Consider the following 11,644-nt stretch of genomic DNA (forward strand, 5'->3'; position numbering starts at 1 on the left):
TTTTAATATAGCTAATTATAAGATATCTATAATTATTAATTATTAATTCAAATAGGGTAACCAATTAATTCAAAATTTAAAAAGGTTTTTTTTTAGTTAAAAAGGTAGTTTATTTTGTCTTAATAATGCCACTTGTTTTTTTGTGGTTACGCGGCTTGTCTTAATAATGTTCTTTTGCCTCTCCTTTTTATTATATATATTATATTATATTATATTATATTATATTATATTATATTATATTATATTATATATAGATAAATATTTGAATTTGCAATTTTTTTATTTTTTTTAATTTCGTTTTTTATTTAAAATAATTTTAAAACACCAACTTTATTTGAACTTTATCCTAAAAATCTATTTCTTTATTTTAATTTTTTATTTAAAATAATTTAAAACTCCAACTTGAAACTTGAGCTTTATCCTAAAAATATATTTCTTTATTTTTATTTCTTTATTTTTTTTTTATTTTAAAATAATTTAAAACTCCAACTTGAAACTAGAGCTTTATCCTAAAAAACTATATTTTTTATTTTTATTTTCGTTTTTTATTTTAAAATAATTTAAAACTCCAACTTGAAACTATTCCCCAACTTGAATAGGTAATTGTTTTTTATTAATATATTTTCGTTTTTTTAATGTAGATAATTTAATTTTTTCTTATTTTTCGTTTTTTAATTTTAAAATAACTTTAAAACTCCAACTTTAAACTACTACCCAATTTGAATTTGCAATTTTTGTTTCTAGATTTTCGTTATTTTAATATAGCTAATTATAAGATATCTATAATTATTAATTATTAATTCAAATAGAGTAACCAATTAATTCAAAATTTAAAAAGAATTTTTTTAGTTAAAAAGGTAATTTATTTTGTCTTCACTTGACTTTTTTTGGTTATGTCACTTGTCTTAATAATGTGTTTTTGTCTCTCCTTTTATTATATATTATATATAGATAAGATAAGATAAAATAGAAGATAGATTTATTCTTTCAGATGTGTAAATCATGTATTTACTTCCAAAATGCGATAATTGACTATGTATGTTGTTTACACACTCCCTTTTTTACCTTTAATTTCACTAGCCACCTCTAGATAATATAAGAATATACACCAGAACTGCAGTTACTTTAGATTTTCAAGTGATATCAAATTCGTTACTAACTGAATATGTGAAGAGTAGGTAGTTGCATATTCGGGCTAAAGCGGCAAATAGGCAAAGTTTATTAGAATCATATGAATGGAATACAACACTGAGCATTATGTATGTATAACAGCACCTGATAAGGGAATAAGAAATTAAACATCCGAAGTTAGAAGATGCATAAAACAAGCTCTTCATCTAGCAGCCCCATCCTATCTGACTAATAAACAAAATCACAATAAACCAGGGGGAAAAATAGGTAAGGGAGGAGGGTGGGATGGGGAATAAGAAAACAAAAACGGCTCCACATGACAGGATTTACAAGGAAAACTACACATATATTATGAACCTATAGGCCATTACCATTATCAGGCTTATAAGGTCAATGAATATAAGGATTGTCGGAAGTTACTTGACACGAGCAGCAATGGAAACAGCAAATTCGTTAAACATAACTTGAATGAGATTCGACGATTAGTTGGTGCTGCAGATTTTGAAGGTGTCCTTCCAGCAACAGCAGGTGTAACTCCGGAGCTATTAGGGGAATTCTGCTGCTCTGTTGGCAGTGAGTTTGGCGAACTACCATTTGCTGGTGTCATTGGCAGTCTATTACTATCAGTAAGGTCTTGACCTGACAAGCAATTGAACATGCAAAAGATTAAAATCAGACATTCAAATACTCAGAATTGGAAAACGAAGTAGGGTTAAATAGTTAATTGACAAGGAGCATTTTTCTGCCCCTTTTTCTCTTTTGGAGCAAGTAATGAAGCAAGATAAAGTAATATAAGAAATGGAAAGACGTGAAGGTAGGAAAGCAAGCTTTGTTGGAAGACTAGCTGCAAGCCGCACCATCACATACTCCAGATGACAGATAAAGTGTAGCTAATATTCTTAAAACTGGGGGATCAATCAGAAAGATCTTGCAAACATCTTCCCTACCTGCAACCTGCCACAAAACTCTGAATACTTCTTGCAGGCACCACATCTTATCATTTTTTTCTGATTAGTTTGTATCTTCCTCCTATATGTGCAGCTAATTAACTAAGTATCTGAGGGATATTAAACATCAGAATTACCATGTAGGCTGACGCAGTGAGCAATGAAGACTAATAAACGACAAAGAAACAGAAGGATGGAGACAAGTGAAGCGACTGAGGAAGAAAGTGACTCAAAGTACAGATGCTAACATGAGTAGAGAAAAATTCCTCTCATATGTTAATCGAATAAAGTCAATAGCCTCCAGAAGACCGTAGTTCATGTACAATATTAATCTTTGGTGAAACTGCAAACAAGCTTTTATGTATATCACATTGACTTTTGCTGGGCGTAAAAAATGCAGTTCAACTTCTCAATACACAAGAATGGGTTATAAGGAATGAAGTAACAGAATACGAGTAATAGCATTTAAGTTAATCGCCCATGGGTAGAGACAAGAAAGCAGTTATAGTTAAATCCAGAGCAAACCAAGAAAATTAGTGATCAGATGTTGGTACTCACAGTCGGACAGTGACCAACCCAAGTTCAGGTTTTCTCTATCAAACACCATCCGATATCCCGTCATGAAGTTCTCTGTACAGGAAATGATTGTTAGCACTTTCAAAAGTTGAGAGGAAATTGCAATATCACCTTTGCATTATAGTTTTAATCCCCCTTCCTTCCTTTGCAGTTAGAAGTTATTTACAGTTGCATATAGAAGAAAGAAACAACAAGGGGAAGAAAGTCAGGCTTACGTCCAATCGTTCCGATATCTATGCCCGAAGGCTCCACAGCTAAACAAAATCCAACAGCACCCTACATCATGATATTGAACTAATTCATGAATGATTGGAAGTGAAGGAGCAAAAGCTGGCATAATAAAATAACCAGGAGAAATAAAAAATAGGACGCACCACAGATTTACATGTAATCAAAAGAACAACAAAGTTCATCTCTGAGCTAAAACACAGATGGAGTACATTCAAGGACTTACCTGACTACCATAAATCACAAATACAGGATCCTGGACTATAAAAGTGCTGTTCGTCATGAACTTCAGAGTAAATGAAGGAATCTTTGGTAACCCTTCAGAACTGTCTAGGTTCAAATACGCATTCAGTACATATAATGAGGCAGAAAAAAGAAAGTAGATCTGTCTTTCTCTTATATTCCATTACCTGGATTTGTAGCAATATTGCCAAGGATATCCTTCAAAGCTAGCTTTTGAAGCATTCACTTCCCTGTCAAACTGTAACCGGAAAAGGACATGTAAAAATATAGCACTTTAAAGTACAATAAGCAGCAAATAGTTGTAAGCCTACCTCTTTAACGACTCTATCGTAAATTTGATCTGGGAGAAATGTAAAGGATGTCCCGCTATCCACAATGGCTTTGAAGTTTGTCTGTTCAATACAGGAGCTCCCAACACAACATGATTCCACCCCAACAACATAAGTAACACTGGACCATGAATCACTCATTATCAACAGAGAGTTTAGCAAACCATACATGCAAGACAACAGTAGAGGTAAACAAACAAATACAGCTCAAACTAATAAGCAAGTCTCCGAAATTCACAATTTTACATACAATTGTCCATCTGAAGGCAAGAAGGAAGTTTTCTGCTGGCTAGCAGGCCCTTGGTCTCCAAAGAAAATCCTTCCTGAATCATCTTCCTTAAAACAAAGAGAAAAGGAGTTTTGGACTAAACCAGCTTTTGCAAGACGACTAGGAACTGAAATCTCTCCAGGTCCCAAACCCAAAAGACCATCAGGTGCAACTCCATTTAGGTAACCACCAGTTTGCTTACTACCACATCTGACATGAAAAAGAACTTAGAACTGCTTAATACAGTTCTTTTTGCACACGGAACCATGTGAAACTAGTCCCGTGCACGAAATGTTTTATTTGAACTTAAGATACAAGTAGCAATTCAATGGCACACACCCGAAAATGACTGGAGCTCTAGCAGAGCTGTTGGCTGCCATACGGCTGCCTGATGCAAGGTGCAAGATATCTTCCACGAGCACTCCAGATGTGGATGTATCATCTGACACATAGTTCACAGTGTATGGGCAAGGCTGCTTAGGGGTTTTGCAATTTGAACCCAGTTCGCATAACTGATGGCTGCATGACAGGAACTTACTTGTGCTTGAGCCGGATGGATTGTACTCGTTTAGATCTTTATCCTGCATAATAGATGCCCCAATTACCAGGGAGCACCTGCCAATCAATCATCTGATATAAGTGCTAAACCTGTAGGCTGCATTAGCAAAGACTCTACATCTACATCCAGTAACTGATATTTATCTAGAGGATGGGATTAAGGTTCTTCTAATAGGAGAGCCAGCAACTCCAAGAAAAAGATTCGGACTTACCATAATCTGGCAAGACAACAACTCGCAAATGATATTGAACAAAATGTACAAATTTCTGAAGTATCCATTGTAAATAATGAACTGCATGTTATAAGTTCAATAGAACCCGAAAACAATGTAGAAAGATAAGATGACATAATACTGCATGAAGACATATCTTTCAGGTTTGCTTATCTGAAGCCTATTCTGTAGGAATCTTTTTTCCTTTTATTCTCAGTTTTTCAACTAATCTGTTTCTCTGATCCCTTAATGTACTCTAGGGGTGTCAAATCTAGCCCATATTAGTGTAACCTGACCAATTGATAAAGTATTGATTGGTCAAGTTGGGGACAACCCAAGTTGACCAGGTTGCACAAGTTGACCCCAGAAGATAACTTTGTTAAAAAGCAAACAAGTCGTTGGTTTAGTCTGTGTTCATCTACTCTCTGTATATATAAAGAAAAGTCATTCTATTTGATTAGTAATTAAATGAACACTAGAAAAAGACAAAAAAACAAAACAACAACATACCCGGTGAAATCTCACAACTAGGGTCTGGGAGGGTAGAGAAAAATGCAAGTCGCAAACAAACAAAACAATGATTTTGAATTAGACAGGTTGGTCCATGACCCATTGTTTAGCCCAAACTGACCCAACCTATCTTGACCAAAACAACCACTGGTTGGGTTGGGTCATGAGCTGTTAGTTTACTCAACCCATTTCAAGTTGACCCAAACTGCCTTCTTTATCACTCTTAGAGTAAATGTTTCTGTCTACTGTAGGCCTAAACTAAATGAACGTAAGGATCATATCCGATGGAATAGGTGATACTGATTATGTACCTGAAATGGCCTTGGACCCTTCTGTTATTCAATATTGAAAAGTAAAACTTCAGTTTAAGGAAGAGAACCTTATTTTCAGATATCTCAAAATAGTAACTGCGATACTTGTTTTGGTGGCATAAATAGTCACATAATAGATCAGCTATCAACTAAAACCAAAAGAACAAGAAATTAAAAGACAAATGACAGACTAAGAAACCAAATGAACAAATAGGAATAAAGAAGTAGACAAGTAAGGCTGATTATAGACAGGGGTACTTAACCACTAAAGGCCCTATATTTTCAGTTATAGCAAGTCTACTATAAAATTTAGAAATTCTGAATAAACAATAAACACTCACTAATGCAGTATGTGACCTTGTCTACCTAATAACTAAAGTATTACAAGTTCCTGTGAGTCTTAAAATGCTAAGGAATTTGACATTAAGGCTTTTTCTTCCTTTTGAAGTAATTGACATTAAGATTTAAACAGCTTTTTTTGAGAGAGAGAGCGAAACAAAATTTCTAACTGCTTAGTATGATTCCTAAAGCATTAGAAAAATCAGAAATCACCAAAGCACCTAGTGGACATGATCTCTCACCACTGAAGGTTTAGAATAGGCACTTTATAAGTTCCAATGGAAACTTTCACCAAATATTATTGAACTCTGGTAAGACTTGAATGAGAGCTCAAAAGGGAATGGTGTTAGGTTCCAAAGGTGAGTCACAACAAACAACCATATTCTCTATCCTTCTATCGTAGTCCAAATGTCAAAGTACAGAACAACAATAACAACAACAACAACAACAACAACAACAACAACAAACCCGGTGAAATACCACAAAGTGGGGTCTAGGGGAAATGTCAAAGTACAGAGATAAATAAAAAGTTAGTGTGCTGTATTAACTTGATAAATAATTTTGTAGCGTGGTTTGGAAATCAAACCACCTAACTGAAGCCAGCAAAGAAAGATATCATTTATAACACTATTGCAGTCACTAACAGCAAGAAACTAGCAACACACGTTTATAACAGTGATATAAACAATCTCGATTAGTATTGCATACCAGGCTGCTATAGTAACTGGCTGATAGAGGAGCGCATTGTACACATTCACATGGAACCCAAAGCAAGTCACTTCCAGCATCCAGTGCGATGAGAAAAGAAACAGATGGGGTTCCTATATCAATATACATGTAATGTAACCTGAGCAAAATTGCATAAATTTGGATTAAGATCTTCATATAACCCGGAATGCCAACTCTTACAATGTAATAAACAGAAAAGAATAAAATTAAGCACCAAATTCGAACTTGCGTCAAACCTTATGGGCCAAAAATTGCAATTCACGCACACTGAAACCTTCATTTGATGAACCCGTAACCATGTTTTCTTTTTTAACATTCAAGCTGAAACCACTAATTTCAGGGGAAAAAATCAGTAACATCCTACATTTCACCACCAAAGAGAACATACATAAACCAAACCCCAAAATCCTTCTATCAGCTGATATATGCATAGTCCCACCATATTATTCCATCCCGACTACTCCACTTCATCCCTTTTTAGCATATGTTAATCTAGTATATTCATCAATAGACAGATTGACTCCCTCCGTTCATTTTTACTTGTCCACTGTACTAAAAATATATTCACTTTTACTTGTCCATTTTAGCAAATCAAGAGAAAGACTTCTTTTTCTTGTTTCTCTTGTCATTAATTATTCGTTCCCCAAATCATTTCTCAAGACATTTTGAAATACTACTATTATTATTATTATGGGTATTACAACAACAACAACAACAACCCCAGTGAGTTCCCACAAGTGGGGTCTGGGGAGGGTAGAGTGTACGCAGACCTTACCACTAGCCCGGAGAGTAGGGAAGCTGTTTCTGAAAGACCCACGGCTCAAGAATTATTATTATGGTAGATTATGGTAGAAAATATACTTCATTTATTATTTATTAAGGGGAGTGCAAAGTCCATTGTGGACAAGTAAAAGTGAATGGAGGGAGTAGTTATGATCATTATGGGTGTATTCTTCAATAGAGAGATCACAGAAAAACTCGATTATGGACTAGTTTTTAGTTATGATCATTATGGGCTAATTCATAACCTACACAAGCAAAATGTTCCAATTACGATGGAACAAGTAAATATTTCCATAGTACATACATAGCCATCATCCATGAAATGATATTCTTTCAAAACCCATCGACTTTCCATTAATGCTTTCCAAACTTAAATTTCTGTTTCTATTTTAGCAACAGACAATAAATTGGTCCGACGGGTAAAAGCCAAATTCAATTAAGTCCTAATTAAATACACTTAAAAATTAACAAAAATCCCAAAGCTTCCAAACAAAATAATGTCACATCATCATCCCCAAAATAGTACTACCAATATTTTTCCATCTACTTTGACTAAAAACCCAATTTTAGACCGTATAGTTAGAAGAGAGATAGTCCATATTCTTTAATGACCCATTTACTTTTCATTAATGCTTCCAAAACACCTAAATTTTAAAATTCCCAATGGACATACTATAATAATCCTGTTAGATAGTTACAGGCTAGAATCACAACAAAGTCTTAATTAAATACACACTGATTAAAGTTAACAACATTCACAACCCTTTTTTAGAAAGTTACATCATTAATCATCAAACAGTATTTTCTATGAACTGCTTTGTTTTAACACTAAGATCAAAATAAATACTCCCTCCATTCCATTTTATTTCGTTATGTTTGATTGGCACGAAGTTTAAAAAAGAAATACTATTTGAAACTTTGTAGAACAAGATACAGACGTTTGGGTAAAATAGAAAATTTAAAGTTAAATTACTTTTAAATTAAAAAATGCATTTTTTATAGACAGACTGAAAAGTAAAGTGTGCCGTAAAATGAAACGGAGGTAACGGACCATCCAAAGTCATTTCCCAAGGGCATCGTTTTGCTACCCTCAGAAGGGAAAAGAAGCTGAAACTGAGGACCAAGTTTCATTTTTTGCCGCTGCAAATCGCTGCTCATCAACCTCCCATAATACTCCAAGCTCCTATGCTGCGGCCACACTTCCCCATTCCTTGAAACCCCAAGTTTCCTCACCTCGTCGGAGAATCTGTGGACTAACTTTGAGGAATACAACATATCCGCCGCTACCACCCCACATTCAACCACCATAGTTAACCCCACCACCATCGCTGCAAAACCCACCTTCCAAATCTCCATTGAACCCAAGATCTAGCTTTTTAAAGGGTGAAAATGGAAGGAACATGTAGTGGTATAACTATATTTATATATAAAGGTGTGTGTGTGTGTATGTTTTATGTGTAGGTTATATTTACAGAGTGAATGATGTAAGCTGAGAGGAAATGGCTTGGAGTAGGAGGAGGGGGGTAGGTGGATGATTCTGGTGTGTGTATGTATATGTGTTATGTGTAAATGAGATGAAGATTTGAGGGGTTAGTGGCGAAGTGAAGAAAGGAAAGTAAGAGAGAGTGAGGAGGAGTAAGGAAGAAGACGAAGATGGAGATCACGCGTGTCACCGCGCATTGTGGTTGGAATCTTACACTATATAATGTGTTTAGATACTTCACGCCTTTTAAGCTACTCTTCTCTCGAATCAATTGAAAATTTGAAATCGAGTATATAATTTTCTTGTAGCCACAGTTAGGGTGTGAGGGGAAATGGAATTATTCTATATTAACGAAAGTTATCTTTTTGTATTCGAAACAGGTAAAAGTATAAATAAAAATAAATTTTAGTTACAAACAATAAAGTTACGTCATTTCAAATTATAAAACTTTGGCGAACTTAAAAATTAAAGTAAATCACACTTGATACTTACTTTATTTGAAAATGTAGAGAAGAGGGAAGAAATTTTTGAAATTTTTGCTGCAGAAAACTACGATAGAACCTCTCAATTTATAGCCAACAAAGTGGAGATTCGTAAGTGTTTAGTAGGAAAATGTTATTCAAATTCAGTTAGTGACCATTTGGAAAATGCCATATGGCTTTTAAAAAAATGAAAATAAAAATTATAGAGGAAATATTACTGCAAAAAATTTATCAATCAAATCAGATTTGACCGAAGTCAAAGTAACACAACGATGACGGCACAAGATTTGCCTTCTTTTCCCGTTCACAACAAACTCAACATGAATACCTAATGGTTAAATAAAAAAGATAACAACTAATGTAAATTAGTCTATGATCATTATGTATATAAAGACATGTATCAATGTTTACTCGTAAAACGGTATAGTTGAATGTATACGTGATTTCTAGACAAGTGAATTAGTTCGATCCTGAAATAATAAAAGAATTGAAGAAATACGCAATACTTAGCCTTGAGATGAAGATGAAATAGTAGAAATAGTAAATCCAGGAGCAAGGCATCCGGGTACAACAGTAACAAAATCGAAAAGTAAGAAGATAAAATTGTACGGAGATTTGAATAGATTATAGCATAAGTTTGCTAGAAAATTTGTGTCATTTACAATGATAACAGAGCTCATTATTTATAGTTGTACCTAAGGAACAAGGTCCTAAGATCATACCCTTCTTTAATGCCAATTATGAGGGCCATTGAAAAATCTGTAACGATAAGCATAAATGATAAATTTTTTATAACGGGCAATGTACTAAATGCTGCAGAATATTCTCCATTAAATGTTACCGAGTGGTAGGCATTTATTGCATCTTTATGAGCATCATTCTTCCCGATAACAAATGGAGCAGTTTTCTTCGATTTTAGTTATTATTTGTCTTCGGCTCTCAGTGTCTTTCTCTTATGCAATTACTTAGCATAGCATATTTTTACTCTATACATATAGTCCTCCTGCTTTTTGCTGACATAACTTCGTGTCGCCGGAAAATTGGTAAAAATATTCTTTTTGGCGGAAATTTCTCTGACCCCCTCTAAAAAGCTTCTGACGGTTGATTAGACGCACGTCTCTCAGCATGTAATATCTCGAACACGCGTCATCCCACGATTCTGCATAATTGCTAGTTATCGAGGTAATTATGGCCACGAATTTGGCCGCCTAAACCTTTACTTATACACATCAACCTCATTCATTCATACCCCATAATTCTCCAAACCCTCTCAAACTCTCTTCATTCAATTTGTACTCTGTTCTTCAACCTCTCTTCAAACGAGAAAAGCTTTTCCTTCTTCCATAACATACAATGGCTTCGTCTTCAAAAAATACTGGTTCTTTAAAGAACAAAAACAAAGCCGATGATGTCGCTCCTCCTACAGTGAGCACCACCATCCCTAGAAGTCTTGTCACAACTAAAGACTGCGAAGAGAAATTTCATTCTGTTAGCCCTCATACATGGGCCGTTAGCAGATATCCTTCTTTCATCCGTCTTTCCAGCATTCCTGTTGTGAAGGAAAATTGTCGTTGCCAGGATTTAGACATTATCGCTCCCTATCTGGCGGAGCGGGTAACCTTACCCAAGAAGGGTTTTACGTACTTCTATATGTATCCCTTCACTTTGGGGACATTTTCTCTGAGTGGAGAGCTTGACTCCGTTATTACGGAGTTTTGCCTCTGCTACAAAGTATGTTTGGCGCAAGTGAATGCCTCTGTGTGAAGGACGATTGCTTACCTCCGGCGCCTGTGCCAAGAAACAAGGGAGAAGTTATTCCTAGCTCATGTGATGAACCTTTATTCCCCCAAGATCTTCCGTGAGAGAATGATTAAATTCAGCAAACGAGGCCACCATGCACTGCTATCGAGTATGGATGATGATAATGATCGTGGGTGGATGGAACGGTTTGTTTCAGTTGCCACCAGTGAAATCTTCCCGGCCTCGGCTCCTTCCTTCCCGGAATTGTGGAACTGCACTCGTAATTATGCAATTTGCTTCTACTCTTGTTAAATATCCTTTTCCTCGTCACTATTAACTTTTCTTCCTTTACTTGCCTCAATGACTCGGTGGGTTCTCCCTAGGGTTGAGGGCTTGGATCAATGGATTCAGAAAATTTTAGACGTTACTACGCCCGAAACCCGCTTGTGGAAAGAGATGTCCCTGAAATATGGATAGAAGGCCAAAATTCATGTCCTTACCTTTTCTTATGAGAAAGTTATCAAATTTTTCTCCCCTATTGAATATAGTTCTACCCCATGGCTCAGTTGTCATCTCCGAGGAGGACGTTTGGCTGTTCCTGCTGATACTGCGAGGCTACTGCAGAAAGCCTTTTCACATATGATAAGTGGAGATTTTGACTACTTATTAGCAACTTTTTGCTTTTGTTTTAGTACGAAAGTATTGATTTATGTTTCCGAAACTAGTAAAACTTTGCAAATTGCAGGAATGTTGGAAGCTTGGTCTCCCATGATGA

The 11,644-nt window shown here is 35.3% G+C and overlaps 1 protein-coding gene across 3 annotated transcripts; it reads right to left on the reverse strand.

The window, feature by feature from the left end:
- Window positions 1-1,189: 1,189 nt before the first annotated feature.
- Window positions 1,190-8,906, reverse strand: LOC104110630 (aspartic proteinase-like protein 1). 3 transcript variants are annotated; one of them, XM_009620158.4, is made up of 11 exons: window positions 8,216-8,906; window positions 6,361-6,499; window positions 4,261-4,303; window positions 4,062-4,164; window positions 3,705-3,932; window positions 3,437-3,575; window positions 3,293-3,363; window positions 3,109-3,208; window positions 2,870-2,930; window positions 2,637-2,708; window positions 1,190-1,770 (listed from the first exon to the last, which is right to left on the reverse strand). In XM_009620158.4, exons 1-11 carry the CDS (start codon window positions 8,518-8,520, stop codon window positions 1,514-1,516), a joined length of 1,518 nt encoding a protein of 505 aa, XP_009618453.1. In that variant the 5' UTR covers window positions 8,521-8,906; the 3' UTR covers window positions 1,190-1,513. The 3 variants fall into 3 exon arrangements, with proteins under 3 accessions (XP_009618453.1, XP_070031295.1, XP_009618452.1); XM_070175194.1 differs by adding an exon at window positions 6,618-6,711 and having other exon boundaries at window positions 4,062-4,303; window positions 8,216-8,343; XM_009620157.4 differs by having other exon boundaries at window positions 4,062-4,303.
- Between the last annotated feature and the right edge of the window lie 2,738 nt (window positions 8,907-11,644).

This window comes from Nicotiana tomentosiformis, chromosome 5 (genome assembly GCF_000390325.3).
Source record: "Nicotiana tomentosiformis chromosome 5, ASM39032v3, whole genome shotgun sequence".
In the NCBI taxonomy this organism is placed as follows: Eukaryota; Viridiplantae; Streptophyta; class Magnoliopsida; order Solanales; family Solanaceae; genus Nicotiana; species Nicotiana tomentosiformis.